Genomic DNA, 25,957 nt, shown 5'->3' with positions numbered 1-25,957 from the left:
TGATAGAAATTTTTAAATGTTAGTCGTCTTTATTGGCATGTTTAAATTTGATATTCAGTTTGAAGATTTACGAATAAATATTATACAATCGGTGTTCTTAATACGTTGATGATTAAGTTGCATTATTGCCAGCTATAATATTTTATATCCAACCGAGGTCTTCTCTTTCGATTGAAATAAAAATTTAAAGTATACCACACAGCGACATCTATTATCAAGTTATTAAACTGCGATGAAGTTTGGAAGTTCTTTGTCACTTTCTAATCCCTTCAAAACTTATTTAATTAAGAAATTCCAAATATTTTTTTACTTCGGAAAAATTACTTATTCCGAAATTAACAGAATAGAAAAGTCCCACCAGTTAAACATTGCAAATTATTACTTTCGATAAAAAAAAAAAACTTACTGAAGTTAATGAAATTAAGTCTAGAGTTCACAATTACTTTTCTTTTTCTCCTTTTGATCGGTGAAATATTTCTCATTAAATAAGTATACCGTTTTTATGAAATTTTTATATTACGATGGAAACGACAATGGTAGTCAGAACTCGTGGGGATGATAACATAACAATGATAAGCGTTGATAAATAGGTTATACCGACAAGCTCACGTTGCTTTGAAAATCACAACTTTAGGTATACAGCGGTGTGACGTAGGGGTAGCGGGTTGCGGGGCGAAGGCTGGAAGGGGTTGGTTAATGCAAACACCGGGGGAATATTACAGCGAAACGTTTCCCATTGTTTGTGGAACATAAAGCCTGCTCACTGTGTCTGACTTTATACACGCACGTCTGGAGGCCGGCGAAACTAACATTACTTCGCTTTATACACTATACAGTACAAAGAATTACTTTCATTTGTATATTTATATTTGTTTGTAACTTATAAAGGTTTACACCTGTATTGCAATGCTTATGAATATAAACGAGATGAATAAATTTGTCTACAGATAACAAAGAAAAGATTTGATTTAAGTAACGTAGACCTATATTATAGATAGTTTCGATATTGATTTACGTCTAAGTTGTGATGTAACCACAGTACCATAGAATTGGGGGGGTGACAGGTAGTTAAAAAATGTTCACTAACTTTACAATCATTACAAAACATCTATCTCTCTAAAGTATCACGATTACGATGGAATCAAAACCACGAGATCTAGATTGCGGTGCCGACTGACGATGATTGACGACGAAGTGGCCCGAAAGAGTGGCAAGAGATGATTTCTCTTGCCACTGATAACATATAAAATAGATCATTTAGGAAACTTACCCCGGTATGTTCATTGACGCCAACGATAACCGCGGTGTACCACTGCGTGGCGCCGGCGACGCGGTACACCTGAGCACGGCAGCCGCCGAGAACCGAAGGCGTGGAGGTCAGGATACGCTGCCCATCCTGTGCACTCCGCCACTCCGCTGACTCCGCAGATAATGATGATAGTAAGTCTGCACCGACACCCGTCTCGGAACCCGCCAGACGAGCGTCCCAATCCTAGACAAATATATTGTGTTAATAACCATTACACAAATAAAAAAGTGTTGGGCTACACCTTGACCAACAATGCAATACCCGCCATACGACTGTATATATTCTCGGGAACAAACATCTAGCTCCCTGGACAAGCATTTTGTGTGGTTAGAAAGGCCAATTCACAAAAGAACTAAACTTAGAGATATAGGCTTTTATCTTACTAAAGTACAATGTCCCACTTGTATCAGGTAAGATTTATCAACATAATATTTTATAAAGTTTGTGAAATAATGTATTTTTGAAAGCAACTATTTTTATTTGAACAAATTAAAATACTCTTTATTGCATTTTTGACTCGAAAAAGGCAACTTACCTGATAATATCAGAATCCAAAATTGGTGAGAAATTTACAAGTATGTCAAAATCAATAAGTCAAAAAATACTTAACGTTAAATGAAGCGGTAAAATTCCAATAATGTCAATTGAAGTAAATTTAAGATAAACAAGTCGATAACCATTAATATACCTTATCATTTTTCTTAATTAATATATCCGATTTAGATGCCATAATAGGTTTTGATTATACTATTTAAGTATTTCTATTCCATCTGCCTATAGATGTCACAGAGTAGCAATATAATATCAAATTACTCAGCTTCATAACATGATCATGTGTCCTTTTCATCCTTGTCAAATGTGTAATATAAATAGGTTTGTCTCCTGAAATACAGACAGATACCTACTGAATTGGTAAAAAAATGTTATTTCGACAATAAAATGTTTTATTTTATAAGTTAATTTTTTTTTAAAGATCGTAAGTAATAATCTATTTAAAACACGTGTTATTTAAAGTACCGTTGTTGATTAAAAATTCTCAATAAATAACAATGTTAATTGCATCACAAAAAAAAAGGATAAATTTGCACAAGGTGAGTGCACTTAAGATGCCAATTACGGTCGCGATAAGCGATTGCATATCGCCATTACTAATGGAACTCATATGTAATTCCTGAATTATAATCGAGAACGTTATGACCATAAATAGAGCAATTAAAATAATAATATGTCGAGCCGCAACCTCGGTTGACTTGTAAACAATTTGACCCACATTATAGAATTGTTGCACAACGCGCTCAACCGAGCCGCGCCGGCAAGTAGCTGTAAAACACGCGTGTTTATCATTACTATTACATAGTAATCCGACAATTACGTGGCCAAACGTATGGAGTAATTTTACGCTGTTTTGTGGATTCTATTTCTAATCGAAATTTCTTATCAGAAGAAAACAAAAGAGAAAGCTTATTAAGAACAATATGAGATAGAATTATATTACAGCCAATTTTATTCAAAGTTGAAAACGTTTCGTAGACAGCAACGAAAGATATTCAGTGAAAGATGATTTGAGCGGGGGTTTAAAATCCAATTGAACGATCCTTATAAAATAGTCAAAAGGGGTTTTGCAATTTCAATTTCTGCTTACTCTGAAAAGTTGAAAGGCAATCCCTAACGAGTGTATTCTTTATCGTGCAACAGCAAGCTAAGAGCACGAGCGCGAGCCATATTTATGTCAATGTTACAGTACATACGCGTACGGGAAACGCACACCTGTGTCGGTGCATACGAGCGCACGGCGACAGACGTATCCGGTGCGTTGAACCCGACTCTCCCTCACCTCCCACTCCCCTTCCCCGACCAGCTCCCACCACCCCTCTCCCCTCACCCATCCACTATTATATCTGCGTCTACTCAAGCTTACTTCATCCAGCCGGCTCTATTACTAAAGGGCTTAGTACTTAACGGTATGATTCAACAGAGACTACGATAAAGATATGAAAGTTGCTTAAATTATTTCCTTAAAAACTTTTTCTATAAACCTTTTAAGGATGTAATCGATGCATTAAATAATTATTATATAGATTACGTACATTAATTAGTAAGAAAATTACTGATAAAAATGTTATAAAATGTTGCTTTATCTACTAATTAAAAGTCATATTTCTTAGAAATTGCTATATTATAAACATTTAATGGAAAATCGCTGTAGTATATATCTAAACCTCCAAAAAAGTAATAATAAAGATTTCATCATAACAACAACTAGTATTTTATTATTTAATTAATTTAAATGATGTTACTATTTATAGAATAAAAATTTAATGAATAACAATAATACAATTACAAGGAAGTAACTTACAAAAACTGATACCACGTAATAAACGGTCGGGGAATGTCCAACGACTATTGAATAGTATAATTAAATAATTAACTTCGCCATAAGCGGCTAAGGCTTGTACCCATAGTTTTTCAAGGTCAATTCGTTTGCTCGATACGTTGTTTGTATTCATGATGATTTAGCTATCTTTTTGTGTTATGTAACGCGTCATGAAGCTCTTACCTGTATCATCGCTAAGTTTGGATAAACTTTAAGTTTACATTAATGATTATAAATTGCTTTTAACAGGCTCATGAAAATTAATGTTTACGGTAACTTGTCATAGCGTTCTAAATAATTTTATGTCTACTAAGAACTATTTTTTGAAATATCAGACATAGTTAAAACACAACAAACCAATTTCCATTCCATTATCATCAAATAAACAACAAAGCAAATAGCTTTACAATTAAATTAGTATTTACAAAGAGACTACAAAGTAAGTCAGCCGTGAGCCGCTGCTTGTCATGAAAGTGGCACTGATCAGATAATTTAACTGCCAACAAACGTTCGCAAAGGGTGTCTTTCAAACAAAGGGCGCTGTCGTTCTACAAAAGATATTATTTAAGTAATACAACTATAGAAGCTATTCCGCTCGTGTAGACATTTTTCTACACGATTACGCAAATTTCATTAAAGAAGAATTCAACCTTTTGATCTTTAAAAGAAACACAAAGACAGTCTCACGACCTCATTACTCAAATAGTTTCCGCTCTTAAAGTATTTTTTATCTATAGTATTATTTTTTATATTTATTCATGTTTGGTCTGTATTTTTGTAAAGCAAAGAAATTTCTCATATGTATAAATGTTTTAAGATATTTAGGTCCTTTAAGTCTGAAATAAATTAGGTATGTTTGATTGTTGACAAACTGAAAATTTTCTTGCTTACAATATGTGTAACATGCTGTTCTTGCTCGCAAAGGGAGTGTCGTTACGGCATTGCTTAACAGAATAAACAATCTGTGTAGTTTCGATTGTGCTGTCTAGAGAGGTCGTTGCAGCTAGCTACCAGGAAGCTATTAGACGTGGCACACATTCGCCCCCGGTCCCTCATTCAATTTCCTGGCCGCTCCCTTCGATGAAGCGCACTCCGATGCAACTACTGATAACGGACATACCAACCAACACAACTAACATATACATAGACCTTTTTGTCTTATAATTTCGATATTGATCACTTCTACACTGTTAATCATACCCTACTGTTATCAACCATTTTAATAAGGAAAATCAAACAATTTAATTTTACTCATTGGACTCACGCTCACAATCTAGAAATATGGATAGATGTTTATTTGAAGGTATCTCCAGAACAGCTCAAAAGATCGCGATGAAATTTGACATAGATATAGAACATATTCTGGAAGAACACATAGGTTACTTATTATATTTTTTTTAATTCCGAGCGGACAGAGTCGCGGGCGACAGCTAGTTAGTAATAACTTATCCAAAAAGCAAAACATCCAAATGACTTTAGAAGAAAAAGGTAGGTAGTGACATCTCATACTACAAAAACAGTCGTTTAGTTTACAAAATGTCACAATGAATAAGATAATCTACATTTAAACTAAATATTTCGTACTCTATAATAAGAGTATGTTATGCCTTTCAGTATACTATGAATAAGGAAATGTTTTAGGTTGAGTAACTGCAAGATAGTAACCGCTTGAATATTCAAGAAACAGGCTCAGGCAGTTCCTCCATTATCGTGTGTTAATTACCTCAAGTTATCTTTAAATATTATCAACCAAGATGTTTAATATTACCTTTAAGTAAGTATATCTACATTATTACGTTAAAAGAGATTTATTCAACGACCAAAGATTGATAATACAATTACTGCAGCTGCATTTCGTGATTTGAACCACAATTTTTTTTGTATCAAACTGATACACATAATGTCAACCCAGCCTTTGAGTAACAGCGCACCTGCTTCTTTTATAAGATTAACCTTTTAACAAAAATAGACAGATGACGTATATGACTTATTGAACCGCAATACTAAATATAACTAGCATGTGATGATAAAATCAATAGCCATCTTTAGTTGAAGGAATGTTGGCTGTAAGCACTTTAGAAGAACGATGACTATTAGCCTAAGAGGGACGGTCAGTTACATAATAAAATGTTTCGCGTTTAACAAGCACGAAGTAGACAAGGAATTTGCTTAAATAATATTAATGTCCATTTTAATCAAAGTCGGCAAGGAATTTCCGGTTCACGTTACACGGGATTCTCGGAGGCCTTCTAATTTCCCCGTATCAAATTTAATACCAAAATACCTCATTTTCCTCGATATTATATAATTGACAGAGTATGTATAAAGCCTGCTCATCGCCGTTATTATATACCAAAATACTTGAGAATTCATATTAAAATATTTAATATAAGATGGAAACAACAGTCTAACTGTAAAATACAACATTTCTTATAATTTATTGGTACACATCGTGATGGATATATCGGATACAATTTCAACATAATTGCAAAGAAAGACAACACAATTAATACTGTGTCGACACAAAACTAAGCCAACCAAAGCTACAAACATCGACTCTAGCACATTTGTGACACAGATCGTGTTTCAGCTGAGCAAACTTTCTTTTATTAAACTATAAAAACGATCAGCAGCAAACATTCGCTTTTATAATAAAACACCTATGTAAGCAGTTCAAAGTTTTATTTTAAGACCGTTAAAATTAAAACGTAGTGAACTAATAAAAGAAGAATAATAGGTATACTATACTTGTCTACATTTTATATCATAATAACGATTATGAGATCGCTCTTGGTTTTTCCTCTATTACAGTTTGATTCTCGTAACAGGAAATTCAATTAAGACATCGGAATTATTTCTCTAAGATCCTTGTTGACTATCGGCAATAATAATTTTACCATAAAATATTAATCAAAATGAAATCAGAGAATTCTTTGTAAAACACTTTACAAAATTAATTAATACGACACAATTTTATTATGTCCAGATTTGTTTAATAATCGTAATTATTATTTCGTCTACATATTAATCTACAGTACTATAATATTACATTCAACTCGGTTTTTTGTAGCAATAAATCCTCGTAATAGGCACTCGCTTCGTACAGAGATAGAGAACTAGTGTACCTACTCTCTCTAGACAATGCTCTGAGAGCATCCATCACGCTATACGAGACGGATGCAAGCTCACGTCTTCTAATAAACGACTAGCGAAAACGTAAAGTGGAAACATAAATTGTAGCGCAGTGTAAATATGTCTCATTATTCTTTATAAAATTTCCGAATCCATACAAGAAATAGTAAAGTGTGGATACATTTAGGCATTATAAAAATAAACCGTTCATGTTTTATTTGCACTGTGGCATTTTGATTTCAATCTGACGTAATTTGGACTTTGGAATTGCATCGCACACCTCATTCAGTATGTGCAAATATGTATATTTACTCGTAACAAAATAAACAAACAATTATTTATGTAACAGCACATGCAGGGTTTTGTAGCACTCTTGGTAAAATTACATTTCGCTTTTATGTTTTTCATTTTCCGAGATATAAAATACGAACAAATAGTTATAAATTTTAAACTATCACAAAACATATCAATGCACAGAAAATAAAAAAAGTTAATTTACATAAGTTTTAATGCGCTCAGTGTGAGTAATAAAATTTTCTTAGTCTTAATCAATATTCATACCCAGAATACGTTTATTGATTTAAATATTTAAAGATAAAATAAATGGACATAAATTAGAATTAAAATATCTAGCTTAATAGCTTTAATTTTCATCTAAATTCATGTTTATTAGCATACATATTATAATCTTAATTAGTGAACGGGTTTGCGGTTGGTGTAGCGGTCGAGAGGTTAAAACTAGATACGAGTAAATTAAAACGATGAGTCACTTTTAGACACAATGACTCCATAATAATACCACAATAACACAAAACCGGATCACCTTTATGAAAAAGTAAAATACAGTAATTACATAAATAGAGTGTCGGTTAAATTCTACATAAATCTATCTTTAATATAAAAGTTAATTTATATCTAATATGATTGATAAGATATATACAAGATCAAATATATTCTACACAAAGAACATACAAAATATAAAGCATCATTGGCTTACATAATAAAAGGGGCTCGATTGAACATTGTCTCGATTCTCGTGTCTAACCCATGCCTTTATCAATGTCACGCTCCCACCCCCAGCCACCCCAAAGGGGTACAACGGACAGTGGAGCAAGTCGGCTCAAACAAACTTAACTCGTTTAAATTTTGCGGTAACGTAACAGTCGAGTTGCGTACGATGACGGCAAACTTCGGAAACTCGATTCAAAACTTTTCATGCCCTTCGAATAATTAACTTTATTTTTAAATGATACGCATTTAAAATTAATTTAGTATTGTTTTCTATTAGAGCTTCATATTATTTCAAGAATTTTATTTTTGAATTATACAAATTAACAAAATACAGTTACAGTCACGGGTTGTTAATTTTCTTTATGTTCAAAGAATAATTTAATGAAAGTCATATTCTTTTTACTCAAGGATATTCAACAGTAAAGAAACAACAAAGTAAAAGATTTCAATTTTGATTAAATCTGAACATATTTCAAGAGATTATTTTCATTTGTTCAGAATTGATTTACAAATTCCATTGTCGTCAACAGTAAAGACTCGCTAATAAGCATTTATCAGAAATTCTATTAACTTTTATATTGAAAATATTTCTTGATATAAGGAATAAGGACAAAGAATGTTGAATGATCGCTATTTTATACCTAATCGCAGTACAGAACAAGTATACATATCAAAAATCATATTGTATCCGATAAAACACAGACAAAGAAAATCTTCTTTACAACATCTAAAAATATCACACCGCAAACTTATTAATTCAATAACAATCGTAAAAGGAAAGTTATTAAAAATAAAAAGTCAAATAGTCATCAATCATGGCGGTATCTGGGATGTGGCCAGGATAACCGAAAATAACTTGACACTACAGCAGGCACCTGCCTCTTGAATATGTATATAGTATAGGGGGGATGGGGCGGCGTGGGCGCGGAAAATCAATATAGCGGGTACCAGGCAGGGGGGCAGCGGGCGACAGGCGGTAGTCCTGGGGTGGGGGACATCAAAACATAGCTCCCTCGCTAGATCAGCCTCAAACCACGCGCGCCCCGGGCTACCCGTCTCCCGGGGAAACCCTCCCCCTTGTTTGGCAGACATCGTCCTTGATCTACCCACTTCGCCCGGGCAACTTTAGATAAACAGAGTACCGTACGTCGCACCCAGAATTAGGTCGATTATGCGTTTTGTTACTTTGTTATTACGCTTCGCACTCGTCAACACCTGCGCAAATAACGTTGAAAGACTTACTGGAATAGCATTCTAATAGCGTTAAGTTTAACATAACATAACTCTACAATGTTGTTTTAGGATTGCACTTCAGAGATAGGCAGCGACTTTACTTTTTTAAGTTACTATAAACCTACAAGGGATGAATTAAAGTATTTTATGAATATGAAGATATTTGTTATGTCAAAAAAATGATTAATTTGTCTTGCAAGTGATTTGAGAATTTTAAAACATTTGTCTAAAAGACATACAATGTATTTATGAAGAAAAGATTGCTACAAAATTTTTACATTATCTTATCGTATGTTGTTTACATATTCATGCTAAATATATTCGCTAATTAATTATTACAGACTGATTAAAATGTCGTCACATTTCACATATATGTATAAAAAATGTCTAATTGCAAAAAGATAAAATGCTTTAAATGGATTAAATAAATTGATTATCAAGATGAATGTACAAATTTTATCTGAAAGACATTAACAATTGTCCCGTTTGTGTGTTTGTAAACAATTTTACGAGGCGAGTTTAATCTTGCGACATAAATCCCCGCCAACATAAAACGTAACTTAGTCACGGTCGGATCTAATAAAATATGCAAACGATAAAGTGCGTCGATGTGTGCGTGCTTGTATGTACATGTGCGGATGCGTAGAATTTTAATGGAGTTTTATTACTTTGCGTTCATTCATAGAAATCAATAAGTGTGTGGAAGTGATGAAAAACGACTACGATCGGTACTGGATTACAATAAAGACTGATAGTCTAATAACATGTTATGTATAAATAGACGCGTATTGTTGGCACCCGCAATATCGTCAGCATGGAGGGTGAAGTAAGACTTGCCAACATAATAAAAGAAATCTATACAAAATAAAATCTTAATTTCATACACATGATGATAATAAAAGAATAATAAAAAATGAATTACTGTTATGTTTATATTCATAAATGAGTAGTATGTTAAGGAATTCGAACACAAGATTTAACGTAAAAAAGTAAAAACTGCATTGCGTTCTCACGTTAATTTCCTCGTTCACATAACAATCAATGCCGACTCACAATATCTGTATAAATTACAAAAGTGGAATTTTCATAAAACCGTAATAAATAACAACATAATAAAACAATATGTTGTATTAATATTTCAGCTGAGAAAACCCATACTTATGTAGGTAAGCGTACAAAGCGTAAATACATCTTACTAATAATGCGAATGTTTGGCTGTATGTTTGTTAGAAGGTATCTTCGAAACGGCTGGATGGATCTCGATGGAATTTTGCATAAATATAGCATAGCAGAATATAGCCGGTAAGAAGACATAGGCTACTAATAATGTTTTTTTTTTTTTAATTCCGCGGGCGACATTTAGTAAGTTTATAAGTAAAGTTATTTGAGCTTACCGATTTATATTAGTCATTTCAAGAGCGTCGGTTAAATCTCAAGAGAGGAAATAATAATTACTTTGATCGTGACTCATAGTACAAATTAAGACTAGACTTTAAGAGCCGCATGTGTGAATGAAACATGAGCTACATTGCAACTTTTCCCGTTCCCAGTGTTGTGTACAATGTTTTACAACAGTTACGTATTGTATAAAACAACTGTACTCAGATAATATTAAAAACTTAAAACATAAATCATCAAAATATAGACTATAGTGCTTAACCAAATCTTCTGAAGTGTTTAGTAGCGCCATCTATTATCGAATAGCGATAACAAAACCAATACAATGTAATCACCTGGAATGGTTGAAGATTGGCATAGTCCAGGAATTGCAGCGAGCGGTCGTGCAAGAACTCGACAGGCTGACAGTCAGCTTGGAGAGTCACGTCCACGGCGGATAGCGGAGTGAACGTCTGGAAAATAAATATGACAACATTAGTTATACTTAACACAAAATATATCTTAAATTATTTAAATATTTTTCTACGATATGAAAAATTCAATATCTATTTAACCTAAAATACAATTACATCACAGGTAGCGTAATTTAATTTTACTATTTCCTAAAACAATTTACCTAAAATATATTACCTCAAATATGTTAACAAATAATATTTCTAAAATGAATGTGTAATTCGAATAGTGCTAATAAATAAAACGATTCATTCGTCACCTTATTCGGTCATTGATGTTCACATTTTATTTGGCATTGTTTAAATTATAAAAAAAAATGTCGTCAACAAGATACCATTACCGTTGCCTTACTGAGGCATCAACAATTCATAATAAAAGATTATCGTGACATCTGTAATGGTTTTAACGACCTTACCACATCCTTTCTCGTTACAAGAGTGATTACTCTCCCTTGACCTTATTTTTATTCAGTCATCTGTTGTATAAACTTTTATAAATTACGCAGATATCTTACAAAAGATAGTATTCGACGTAAATTGCTGTCATCAATTTATATTTACGTAAGTTTAATTAAAGATAAAAGCTACTCTTCAGCTTCGCATTATATTGATTCGGGCTTTATTTATTGGGATATTGATTTCTTGGTGTGGAGTGAAACCAGCCGTGATTTTTTTTCGCCACTTTTCTTGTCAAATTTTCTTAAATATTGGCATCTTTCAGTAAAGATTAGTTCACACCAAAAACTCAAAATAAAAGGTGCTACATATTACTCTCAAATATTAAGATAGTTTAACAAAGTCCAAATAACACTACGATAGATATTGTTATCCGCAAACAGACGCAAATCTTTCCGTGACGCGTGAGAATTATTCGTTTAATTACAACGGCTCTCTACTTGTAGCATTATTATAATAAGTTTCTTGAATACGTAATGCGTTCATGTTAAATTCTCTTGGAACTCTGATGAAATTACTTTTTCCAAGAAATTAAATCTCATCGTATCTCAGCAGTTTTTTTGCCAAGGTTATTGAAATAAATAAATTTATTATTAATTAGTGTATTATAGGAAAACATTTATTAAAAAAATACTAAAATAATGATTTCCGTTATATTACGCATTGTTAGTTTAATAAGCTGATGAGGTGTAGTATATGCTTAGAGCGGAATGGTTTTATCTTCCCCTTAACGATGTTGCAATCAAACTAAATACTTATTTGATAAAACTAAAGCATACTTGAGAAATACATTTGCGACGATCAACAGTATTATTGGCAAGATATTGGTCGGGCATTTACAATGTAAGTGAACAGACAACCATCACAAAAGCATCAGTATGCAGAGCGTCGTATAAGTTGAATAACACCTAAAGTCACCTTACATTTACACTGAGACACGCACACAAACACGCACGAACGTTCAACATCACTTATTCCAAGAACTAAGGAATATGTAAACATAAATGAATCACAACATTCTACAAAAGGATTATATAATTCTGGTATCTTAAATGTTTACTTTACAATGTACGATACTTACAATGTTGATTACATCGTTCGGTTAAAAGTAATTTTACTTTAACAAATAATTGTACATTTATTAATTCACAGTCTCATGAATAAACAATTTATAATTGGTATAAGCGTTTGAACGAGGATATTAAATGACTACTCAATTTGAACAATCAAATGAAGACAAAGTTAATATATATCATTAGCAGAACTTATGTGTGAATAAAAACATGCAATTTAAAATGATCCAACTAGTGCCCTCTAGCGACAGGAAGTATAAAATAAAAACATTTCAGATAAACCGTTATTATTTGATTTTCAATCATTCGAATCTAGTTTCTAAAATTATTAAAATAGTAAATTAATTATTACGGACAGCCTTTTAAAAATATATAATTAGCCCTAATGTTTTATGCTAAGCCAAGTCCTAAATAGGACGTAAATTTAAAAGTATTTTTACTAAGGTAGTCTTTTTGGGATTGAATAATTTTATACAGAGTTCCATATTCATTTAGGACAGTATTGGCTCCAACGGCATCGGATACTACTATAAAAGCTTGAATTAATAAAGAACGCCTACAAACAAAAGCAAGGTATGATCTTATGTAAAGAAAGTCAAACGTGACTCGTTTAAATTCGTATCGAGCAGAGGTCGCCGCGACACGTGAATGAGGTAAATCATTTCATCACTACGGTACGTGTCTCATGCTCTAAATGCAAATCAACAAATCCTTATAAATTTATTTACATGGAGTTATAAAAGGTTGCGATATTCGAGTCAACTTTACTTATGGCAACGAAATATTTATATTATAGCCTTAGTGTAGATTTAGTATGATAATTGCACACTAAGAGATTTCCTATGTGAATTAACAAATAACTAAGGAAATTATTTTAAAATTAATTTTTATTACTGGCAACTTGACATTTTTCGTAAAAATAGTAAAGTTTTTAAACAGCCTTCTGTTTTTTTATAATAGCTTATTGTTTAGTAATACTAAAATTCAAGAGTAACAATTTATTAATCCGAAAATATCTGTAACGTACCAAATTCTTTGTCAAGTAGTAGAGTGATGTAAATACTTTAGAACCTCGATGTTAGCTCGCGTCATTCGTCTATTTCAAAGTCAAAACAGCATTTGTTTATACAATCATATAAGTTATACGGGCTTGGAACGATGTCAGGGTGCCTTTGGTATTTTTCCTATGATAATGCATATATTCACAACGATCCTGTTAATTTGTTTTCAAGATTTCTCAGTTTTTTTATACAAAGAAAACTAAGAATGAAAATGATTAGTTTTAAATTTATTTAAATATAATCACTTATGATAAGATCAAAAGGCAAAATAATTGACCATTTATACCAAAACCAAGAACAAGAATTGCGATGCTGTATGCTTAAGTACTCTGTGACGTAACAGTTTTATAAACATTTTTCATACAGTTAGATATAGATTGCTAAGACAATTCTACATTAATTTGGCTAACATTCGAAACAGTTTTACAGACACAGATTTTTTTGAAAGGTATCAAAGAACCGGGAACGCGCTCACAAAAATTCTATTGTAACTACGAAAGACGGAATACAATTTAGAAAACGTTACAAAGGCATGAAAATTGCAAATTCTGCCCATAATGCTTTTTACATATTTCCATAGATAATCCAGCCTGTGGTAGATTCTCATTTTAAGTAGCTACAACCTTGGCTACCCGTTCAGTACAACAGTAATTTTGATTATCCTGAAAACAGAAATACTAATATTTTGCACAACACCAATGTCTGTGATACATTCTCAAAGGTACTCGTAATATTAGCTCAAGGGTTGAATTAACTTAAGGGATTATTCAAACTTCGCTAGTTGAGATGGATTAGGATAGTCATTAATTAATAATTCTAAAGGGATAGTTAAACTAACTCTGGAAAGGATTTTTAGAATGATAAATAGCTCGGCGTACATTTTATCACAATTTATCAAATAATTCAAAATTGTCTCTTAAACTTCAAAGCCTTGTATTTACTTAAATTAAATGTGTATATTGTATTATATTTGCCTGTAACTGAAAAACGAACAATCTATACTTTGTCCGTTCTAAAATGATTATTTTGACAATTTTGACATGTGTAGCCCTATGGAGGGACCTTACATAACGAAGAACTATGAACTACCGAAAATCAGTCTAGTAAAAAAATTACAAACAAAGTAATATTATAATTTAGATAATTTTATTACTTTTTAATTTATTAAAATTATATGAATATCAAATGAATCGTTAACTAATTATCGTAAGACGGACAAACTTAGGTCGGAGAACGCAAGTTTTAGGTTCCGAGCGCCATCTACCGAACGCCCACGTAATTAGAATCCGTTTCACTTGATATCTACGGCACTCACAAGAGGGCATAACCCTTAAAATTCACAAACTTTAAAATTCACTTGTCATTTTATAAATTGTATATATTGAATATTAGTATGATAAAAGTATGTCACATAATCTACGTTCAATGAATTTAAAATGTTACTTACCAGAGCGGGCCATTTCACTTCTTCGTTTTCATATTTTTTAGGGGCCCATACTAAAGTTCTTTCCACTAAAAACACTCGGAAAGTTCTTCGCGAATGAACTGCCACCCACTCGCGACGTTGCCAATCGACACCATCATATTCCACTAACACCTGAAAAAATAAAATTGAGATGTCAATACACACATTTTGAACAAAGACAAAATATTAGTAGAAACCAAAAAAAAAATTGCGCCATCTATCGTAAAAAGGAGGAATCGTTGCTGCAAACGTTCATTGCATAAATAACAGTTCATATTTTACAAGTTGAGAATATAGATAGCAGCACTGATACCATAAGTGTTCGATTTTGCCTTTGTTTTGCCGCAAAACCCCTCCCATAATATTTACTTAATTCTCGCGCCTAAAGTGTTAAACAGAGATGCAAGAGTACAAGAGAGACGACAATAACAACAAATCAGTTTTTTCTTACGGAAGCAAAGTAAGCAATTTGTCGCATGTTTGAATGACTATATTTTCATTTCTTCATGAAATGAGATATTATATTTACACATTTTACTTGCTGACATGGACGTTTATTGGCTATGGTTTTTTTTTGGAAAGTTCTAGGCATAATTTATGATACAAAAGTGTGTGTTCTACAAAGGTTGTTGATCGATATGTTATTTTTCATTAGTATTAAATGTTACTATACAAAATTGTTTTGACTATAAAAAATGAAATACCTAGGTTGAATTGGGTTTCTTTATTACGGGTTAAGCTTAGAAACCGCATTTGGATTTACATTTCTCTCGGGGTACGAGGAAGACTAGAAATCATATATGATCAAAGAAATAAGGGCAGACTCAATACTCAAATTCTTGTTCCATACTCGCTTCGCAATCTGTGGACTCAAAATATGAAATAGAACCTAGAGCCCGATTTGATGACTTGAATATCTTAACTCTAATTTGCAGATTTATAAAGATTGATCTGAACGCAACTTTTCTGCTTAGAATAACTGTTTGAATACTATAAATTTCTTCATCAGTGTACGTATCTACTATCTCTTTCTTCAGAAGTGTGTGTACTACTATCATGCTAGTATTATTAATTGGTGATTTATGAGCATTTTAAATGGCATCGGTACTGAGGCTTAATGACCTATGCATTATCTCATTATATGAAGTTGTTGTGACATACAAGATACGAGTGTTCAACGGACATATATTTATATGTACATACTTGTACATAAATACATTACTATGTTTATATCGTGCGCGTCATATGACATTGTGTTTGACCGTGATAATTGTGCTATACCTGTTTTGTTCTTATTGTTTTGCCAATTAAGAATTGTTGACAAAGATATCGTTCTCTATAAATATACAAATAGTTTAATGCATTTCAAGTAAAGATTCAATGGAAGTAAGCCGAAATCAAAAATTAAGATATAGTATATCACATTTCAAAACGGAAAAGTCATTGAGTAATGACTTCATGGCACATACCGTTGGTTTCTGGAACAAACCCGTGTTTAAAACATATTGTTATTTATTTTTTGTCATGCATAATGAGAGGGATGACGATATGTTTTAAACAAAATTTTTGATCTTAGAATCCAGCGGTTATTCCTTTATGTATTGATTCGCTAGTCAATCGTAGATTACCGAAATTAATTGATAAAGAAATATACTTCTTCATGTGCTATGGCGCAACGTTAGCGAAAGTTTAGAATCATTTTAGATTTAACTTGAAACAATTGCTTTGTTTACAACATGTAGTATTTAAACAGAGTTGCATTCACATTCGCATATACAGTTGTATGTAAACTGAAGAGAAAACTTTCAGCTTTTTAGGTCAACGAAGAGCTTGGAACACTTCAGACAACACGTGAATCTCCGCTTAGCGACCTTCTCTTCGCTTCCATGTATATTTAAATTCATACCATTGTTTTGACTAAAGATGTCTTATACTAGGTCTAAGCGAAGAAAAATAATTGCTGTGACGATATTCTATCAAATTAAATCAGATTTATATGACGTTGTTGACAAGATAAAACAGATTTGTACGGTAAAATAATCTTTTACCGTTGCTCTATTTAAAAAAAAAACTAATAGCATGATACGGTATTATAATAATCATATTAAAATCATTTATAAAACGTTTGTGTGTTTGAACAAATAATTAAAATATATGAAAGTAAAGTAAACATAACGTAATTTCAAATTTCAAAGTCAATTAAGCGCAAAGAATGGACATAATAAACCAAACAATCTGAATAATCATCACGTTTTCATGTTAAACGTTGGTATCGGTTGATAGGAGTTTTGGTGGCCTAGTTACATTTGAAGCCTTACCGGCGCGAGCCTACACAACGACCTTGTCACACTATCTGTGGGCATAATTACATTCAACGTAACGTATCGGCACACGCCACGCGCATTGTTTACACAACCGTCTTGTTTGTGCGTAGTGGAAATGTTTATTTCATTGATAACACCGATCCTGTGATAGCATTCTTATTGAAAACTAGCGATTGTCCGTCAGAGCGGACTTTAAAAAGAGTTGCTTATAATACATCCGCACACATAATCTGCCATTACTGATGTTACATATAGACACTCCAATTTTATTCAATGTATAATTATAGATGTTAGTGCGTGTTTCAATTGCCGTGTCAGTTGCATTGACACATATTATTGAGGAGTATAGAAATGTCGTCATATTGTGGAAAAACATGGAACTAATTTTTTAACGCTTATGAGACAGTGACTTAATAAAGAACGCGATTGATGCACCACCAGGACAGGTTTTTATATTTTTGGTCAGGCTATATATTACAAATGTAATAGTTTTAGTTTAGTTTTTTTTTGACAATGAAACAGAAAAGAAAGCGAACAGAGAGTCACTGCTTTTACTAGATGTTTAGCGTAACAAAATCGTTGGTATTAAGTCATTTGTGCATCCATAAATTTAGCCAGGAATTGTAATAAGTATAAATATGTTGAAGTAAATAAATATTATCATTGAATAAGCCCCGAGAATAACAAGTTTGTCGAAACGTAAACTGTACAAAATAGCAGAGAAAATGAGTTTTTTGTTATTTCTTTTGTTTTCGTTATATCACAGGCAGTTCTTGTTGAGACGAGCAAAGTATAATTAGCATGCCAGATGATGTAGGCACATATTGGGCCCAGTTTGAATTGAACAATCTGTTTAATAACTTATTTACATGACTTATTATACGACAAATTTGTTTTTCAAATAGGTAATTCCCTTTTTCACGCACTTTATAGTCATTTCAGTTTTATGGGTTTCTCACGTCCAGAACTTGACATAATGGGACCTCATAACGTAAAGGTTCAATTTATTCAAAAACGGAATTATTCTTTAAGATACAAATAATAGCTTAAGTATCGTTCAGTCTTCATAATTAAACAAAAGATAGTTTTTTTTTAAATTTTAGATGTAAAGCTATATACTTTGTACTACTTGTTTTGCGTTTACAAAAACGAGTTAACAGAAACATAAATAGTAAAGATCTGGTATGCTGTGGTGTTTATTAGTTACATCCAGCACACTTTGTCGGATCGCGGGAATCCTCGCATTATAAATAGCAGTGTACTTTATCAAGGTTGCGTATCTGGGACGAACGTAAAGAATATAGCTGCAACTATGAGGCTCGTCACTTATCGCGTTCTATTGTTTAAGCTATAGAATCAAGTACTATTTTATTCGATACAAAAACAAAATAGTCATAAAAACAAATAAGCCGTTTATAAGAGACATACGTATGTTTTATAGACATTTATTAATTACAATCCTTTGGCGTGATTCGTTACAAAGTCTAGTGTCAGACTGAACTTGAGGGGCACAAACGTCGACATTTTAGTAAGGTTAGTGTCCGGATTTACTTCCTAACAGTTTCAAATATGTAGGCTCCATTAACGATATTCTATGGATAAAAGAAGAAAATCGCTACGTTGTTTTTTTATTAAGTACTTAACATTATGTTAAATTTAAATAACGACCTGTTGCGCAAACTGTGATCATTTTTAATTATATAGAGAAAGCGTAAAGTGAAAGCGGGCCATAACGATAGTACGCCTACAAAGGTCCGAATAGACGAAACTTAATAAGACCAAATGTTAGAAGCATTTCGTAACTAAGGGCCACTACGACAATCTTACGTAACTGCTATAGTTACTCTCGGTTACCGTAATTGTGTTGGTAGATCTGCGACGTTAACCGCAACTAAATGCTAGTTACAAGTTAAGTGTTACTCGGCTAAAATCCATTAAAAATAATGCCTTTTTAGATTGAATTGTCGGAATCAAATCAATCTATTTACCGTACAATTTAATCTTTGTAAACTTAAGACGTAATACTTGATCTTATCGTGTAACAATTCAAAGTTTTAGTTTTAATGTAAATTAATTTGAATTAATATCTACTTTTCATCTACATATTTTATTTAAGTATTCTAGAAAGGTTACTACGTTACGGGAACACGACGCTTTATGAACATTGAAGAGTCGTTAGAGAATTTACAAGTGGATGTCATTCCGCAGCTATAAGATTTCCATAGACGAACTAAGAAACTAAGATACAGTCTGACTAACATATATGGCCCGATATGTGGCGATAAGTTCTGTCAGAAAAAATGTAAAAGCTACTTAGAAATGCGTTTTATGAATTTCAACAAGTTTAGTTTTGATGAGGTATTGCGTGTAATGATGTTAAATCATTCAACCGTGTTTATGTTATGTAATTCGTGATTTATAGTATTAGATAACATTACCATTTTATAAGTACCTATTGAGTTATAACGCGGTTCCATAACCAAAGGTTATGTTGGTTTAAGAAAGTGCTAATACTTTTTTTTAAATCGATATTTTGGTCGTATTGAAATCTCTCCAGCAACATTGGTGAATACAAGCGTATGAATGTGGGCCAAAGGAACATGCTTCAAGCAACTATTGTTTTATCACGAAAAACTACTTCACAAAAGACGAACAAATTGATTTTAAATACATAACATTTTTTTAGTAGATGGAGACAATCGACTCATCTGATATTACCAATGTCACAAAACAATGCAGGTAGTAATGTTCAAATATTCTGTGCAAATTAGTGAATGAATTTAGTCTTTTGGCCGTCCAGTTGTAATAATATGTTAGCTATCTATATCAAAGTCATTAACGCGATAATAAATGTCGTAATACGTGAGTATTTCTTCTTTAGACCGAGGTCAGGGTATATCGAAAATTTCGTCCGCATCGTTCGCACAATAAACCCCATTGAGAGGCACGGGTCTCGGTCGGGAGGAAAAAAGGGACGGCCGTAAAATGGGCGTTCTGATATATACCTATAAAACATAATTTATACCTACGTAGGTTGCCCAGCCACATTAGACGAAGGGTTGTGAGATCCCGGGGCGACCTGGAACCTGAACGTGTGTGTGTGTAGGTACTTCTGACAAATGGGATACTTTATTTTTTATTTCTAATTAAAATCAACTCAAAAACTACTAGCCCGATTTAAAAAAAAATCTCTCACCATTAGAGACCTATTATATATTTTCACCGAGTAACATAGTCTAAATTTTTTACTAAGATTTTTTTTTAATTCCACGCAGTCAAAATCTAGAGAGCAGCTAGTAATTGATAAAAAGTAACAAAAAAGTGGCTAGTCTGTGGCATTTACAAATTAAAAATAGCGCATCAGTTTTCCCGCCTAAAGCGAGTTTGGCTATAGCTGTCAAAGACATTGCGCGTCCGCGTCGCTTCGTCGTGAGCTCGCTCGGCGCATTTCCAGCGGGGTTCAGTGGGTCAATGAACGCGGCCCGAGCGGCGGCGGGCGGACCTGTCGCGCGATCGGTTGCACAACATGCCCGCTAGCAACCTTCGCGCCCGCCTTAATGTTTCGCCTTCCTATTGTGAAATATTCAATACAAACCAAAGGGGTTGTTTCGCCCTCAATCATAAATATTGAAAATTTTAAAGTATAGCGATTTACTAAATATTTGAAGTTTATTGACATACCATTCTTTTTTTCTTTCTAAAGGAAAAGAAGATAAATATATAAAGGAAAGAAAGAGCATTGGGGCATGGGTACTTAAAGCAAGGCACATTGATGAGGACCACACATTTGCTGGTCATGGCATAGTTTCTTAGTTTTAAATGTGCCAAGATGAAATTGGTCAAAATGTATTATCTTGGATCGTTGTTTCAACACAATTTAAAATGTTCATTGTAAATAATACATGCACATTACTTTTGTAGATTTCATCGAATGATATTTTATCATATTTTTATTTTTAATGAACATTTAAGGATCGTCCGACTACACGGCAATCTGGTTTCTTTTTACTGGTATTTCAAGTTTGCGTCGGCTGAGAAATGGTGATGGCAAACAAAAACTTTATCCACCTTTATTCACTAGAGCGTTTGCCCGCGACTACGTCCGCGCGAAATTAAAAAACAAATTTAGTAACAAATATAGCCCTTGTCACTAGTGTTGATTTCCAACAGCGAAAGTATTTTTTCAAATCAGATCAGTAGTTTCGGAGCCTAGTCAATGAAGACAAACAAACAATCAAATCTTTCCTCTATACAATATTAGTACAGAAAGTAAAGTATAGACGTATGTAGATATGTCAAAGTTATTCTAAGTTGCATATTTCCTTTTATTTTTACTCTAACTAATTAAGTCCTTTTACTTAGATGTAATAGTTTTTTGGAAAATATTTGTATTTTTATTTTATAGGCGAAGGGGGCAAACGAGCAACAAATCGCCTAATATTATTTGATCCGACGCCCATCGACATCCGCAACGCCAGAGCAACCGCAGATGCGTTGCCGGCCTTTAAGGTGTACGCTCTTTGTATGTGTTCTTCAAGGCAAGATGCAGATACAAAGCGAAACTGGGGTAACAATTCAACGAAAATAGGAACACTCAGCCAATGCCATTTCGCACCTCAAGCTTCCTGATCAAAATGGGACAGCATTATGTATTCAAGAGGCGGTTGGGGTCACACAGGGCCGCCGCGATGTAGAGTTACAAGAAACTCGACAAATCCGGATATTAAACCTATCAAACCCGGACGTGCTAGTCTATTGTTCTCTTTCTAGGATACTTAGTGCTTTGGACAAAACTATATAGGAAACCTAGCCAATATTAGAAAACGAAGACATATTAAGGTTTATTGGTACAGTATCAAATTCGTAACTTTCAACAGGGTTAAGTTACCTTACTTTAAATATTTTTATAAAAATAGTGGTAGATGGGTTAACGCACTCTTAAATGATAAAAAGTTCCGAATAACTTCTTATCATTCTAACGATATTGAACTTGAAATTGTAAAATAAACGAGCAAATTATTCAATGTGAATAACTTTGATAAGATAAAATATGAAAAGGATTTTCTTAGATTTTATCATCGCTTGCGCTAAGTAGGGCCTAGCCAAGATCAATTTTTTTTTGGAACTAAAAAATTTAAATAACCATTCTTCCAACCAGCCAGAATTCCATTAGAACTACCACAGAGTAAATAAAAAGCCATCATAGGTACACTTATTTTTGAGACAAAATTTGATACTATACGAGTATTTAAAAAAAAATATTTACATAACAGTCTAATCTTTAATGTCTGAAGGTATAGAACGATCAAATAAGTCAAAAAATTAATTACAGCCTTGAAAATCTTGTTCGTTACTTCTGTTTTTCCAATTAGAATTACAATGAGTTACGTTTGAAGATTCGCTTTGACGAGTAACTACACAAAGGACGAAACAATTTGGCGAAACGACATTTCTGAAGTAATAAGATCTCAACACTCAAAGGGAGCCTTACAGAGGCCTCATTTCTTTCAGATCTTTCTATATTACTGTAAGTACTGTATTAGTAAAAAAAAATAAACACTAAAATTTATGACAAAAATTTTTAATTAATGTGTACAATACATTTTTATAACAACTAATTTTATGATAATGTATGGTAGAGTTTGAATGTTACCATTTTTAGGTATAACGAGAAGTTCATAGAGAAATCATAGAGAAGTTCATATTACACTTTAAATATTGGTGTAATATGCTAGTATGATCTCTTGTTTATACAAGATCGACAAAAGTTCCTTTGTGAAGGACAGCCGAGTTAAACTTGAACCGAATTTAACGAGTGATTCGATTCGTATTCATCCCCGGAGTATTATAGGATTCAGGTGGATTTTTTTAATGTTTTATCTAACAAATCGTGTTATTTATGAACTTTTTGTAGTTATTTATTTGGTCAAAACACTACACTATAACTGTAAAATGGTATTCATAAAAAACGATTCTTCCACACTAAACCTTAAAGAATTCCGATATCAAAATCTTCTGTGCTATTTACTTATTTCTCATGACTAAAATTCACATATTCATATAGTAGAAATTTTAATACAAGTCATGATTAAATGCAAGTATATACAAAACTGGGTCTCCAAAGAGTCAAAGCTGTACAAGGTCGCCTACATTTAGATTACAGTGTGTTTTGGCCGGTACCCAGCAACCATTGGATATATCAAATCTTACAATACTAACATAATTTCATTGAATATAATTATAATCTGATAATTAGTACGAGTGTTTTCATTGTGGACATATTAACGAATTGATTTGATGAACAAAACAAGGAAGAAAACTAAAAATCAAACGTCGCTTATCATATTTCATTTCAATCATTACGGAATGGACATGACGTAACAGTTAAGGAAGTAAGTCGTTCGATAGAGTAACTATTTTGCATATAAAAATCATGACATTATTTACATAAGCAGTAATTATTAATTCCCAAAAACTTAAAATATTCATTTTTATATATTTAGTGTATCATTGACGCAATTGTTTGGATACAGTCAGTATTTTTGAAAAAGATTGCCAAAGAAGTCTTCGAACACGCAAACCACCAAAAAACAACTTGTTTAAATATTCTTTATAACATAAATTTGTCGTAGTATGAAAAAAACTAAAAAGGTGATAAGCGAACAAGAACGATAATTTTCCGAACGTAAATAGTTGACTGAATGACACGACCGTCGCTCGGACACAGAAGTTCAGACAAAAACCGTCGACGCTTTTACGCTCCGATGCATTTCCAATTGTTAAGAATTCAATATCTTATATTATTTTCGATTTATGTTCAGAAGAACAACGTTTTTTCCAAAGTTATACTTGAACACAGTCTTACTAAGCGTATGCATTGACCGCACCGATATCAAAAGATGTTACGCCTTTGTTGCAAATTAATTCACTCTTCTTTTGAAAGTACCCAAAATCCTAACTATTAACCTAAACTCGAATCAAAAGTAAGGTATTCATAACAGGAAACGGTTTTCTAATCAATTAGGTATTTGGAAATATATGGAATTATTGCGTTTAAACATATAAACTAGGCTAGATTTATTTTAAGCAGTACACAAGTTGTTACAAATAAAATTAATCGCACGAAATACCAAATTCTAATATAGGTTATCTCATCGTGTAAGAATTTAGTAAAGTAATAGAAAAAGTTACAAAATAGACGTGCCAATCTGAATTTACTTTCAAAAGGCATTATTGTCTCATTTATTTAACAAATCATAGCAAAACTATGAAAAGTATACTTACAAAGTAACGCTTTGTTACTGGAGTTAACATATATTTACCGCGATGATATCAAACATACAATTACAACATTACACGTGACAGTACTTGACGACAGATGATATCAATCTTATCAGTGGAAATGTTTCTGGTACGATTATTTAATCAAACTGAACCCACATTGTCGTAATAAAAAGGGGAACTAAGACACGATCGTGATTGTTCAAGGTCACATGTTATTGGCGATAACTACGAGTTACTTCGATATGACTAACATCGTATGACTTACAAAGGTTTTTTTTAACTAAAAATAATATTTTTAAGTAAGTGTAAGTATAAGTAACTGCTTAAAAAAATTATTAAGCAAGTGACAGTGCCGTTCAATCTCAACACTTTCTTGATTGAAAAAGGTATTTTTATGTAAAGAAAATGTCAAAGGTCTAAATCACAAGACATGCTCTTCAATTAATTTATAATTGTATCCCTTGCTAATTCTGTTGTGGCAGATCTAGTTGAGGGCATTGGTCCTTGTTAATTGTTTGTTTTATATCAGAATATCAGATAAGAACAAATAAAAGCTGTATTAGAATACTACAATACTATTTAAAAAAGGTGTTATTTGTATAATATTGATGCGGGCGTCATCTTACCGCGCGTGTACACAACGAAAGCGGCCAGATGTATTGCGCGGTGCATTCTTTGCGGTCAACGCACGAGCCCCGGTTCCGTTCTAAACAAAGTTGTCTGACTACTTGATGCCAGATGAAAGTGGAGTTCGTCTGATAATTACAATAGTATCTATTATTTCCAAAGAAATATTAGCTAGGTGATCAAAATATGGGTGTTTTGCACTTTACGGGTTATCTATCATGCGATATGATAAGAAATCAAGTATCTTAAAAACGAAAACATTACGTGTGTCTGTTTTCTCGGCGCCATTCCAAAATGATTTTTTGAACAATAAGGAATAAAATAAATCTGATTTTCGTGGGAGAAGTCCTGAAAATACAAACACTGGATCGACCGTTCTATATTTTGAATCTCACAATCCACCTATTAAACCTCGGACTTGTTTGTAAAACAGTGAGACTGGATCGCCTTTATTTGACAACTACGATCTAAAATGAAGTCATGGATGAAATAGATGGCTATTTTCGTAAGGCGTGGGAGAACATGACTGCACCAATGCAACTGACATATTTTTGATATCAAATTGTGTGATACAATTATACCATTTAAAGTTTATAATATAGTATCGAGACATTGAAAAGCTTTTTAACTTGATGTAAATTAAAGAAACTGGTTCTAAATGGTATTTATTTTGTATGTTCAAATAAATTACTGTCGTTTTAAATAAGTGAATATATGCAGCCATAATAATGTATTTTATAAGGTAAAATTTTAGCTAG

At 32.7% G+C, this 25,957-nt stretch overlaps 1 protein-coding gene across 1 annotated transcript in view; it reads right to left on the bottom strand.

The window, feature by feature from the left end:
* Window positions 1–25,957, bottom strand: part of Kdm3 (Lysine demethylase 3) — a 136,607-nt gene that overhangs the window by 96,020 nt on the left and 14,630 nt on the right. The window contains exons 2-4 of the mRNA XM_013317919.1: window positions 14,947–15,096; window positions 10,793–10,909; window positions 1,271–1,492 (exon numbers count right to left, since the gene is read on the bottom strand). Coding sequence (XP_013173373.1) covers window positions 1,271–1,492; window positions 10,793–10,909; window positions 14,947–15,096 — 489 coding nt within the window. The remainder of the gene's footprint in view (window positions 1–1,270; window positions 1,493–10,792; window positions 10,910–14,946; window positions 15,097–25,957) is intronic.

Source organism: Papilio xuthus, unplaced genomic scaffold, assembly GCF_000836235.2.
Source record: "Papilio xuthus unplaced genomic scaffold, Pxut_1.1 DF826933.1, whole genome shotgun sequence".
In the NCBI taxonomy this organism is placed as follows: domain Eukaryota; kingdom Metazoa; phylum Arthropoda; class Insecta; order Lepidoptera; family Papilionidae; genus Papilio; species Papilio xuthus.
This window is presented reverse-complemented; position numbering and strand designations above follow the sequence as displayed.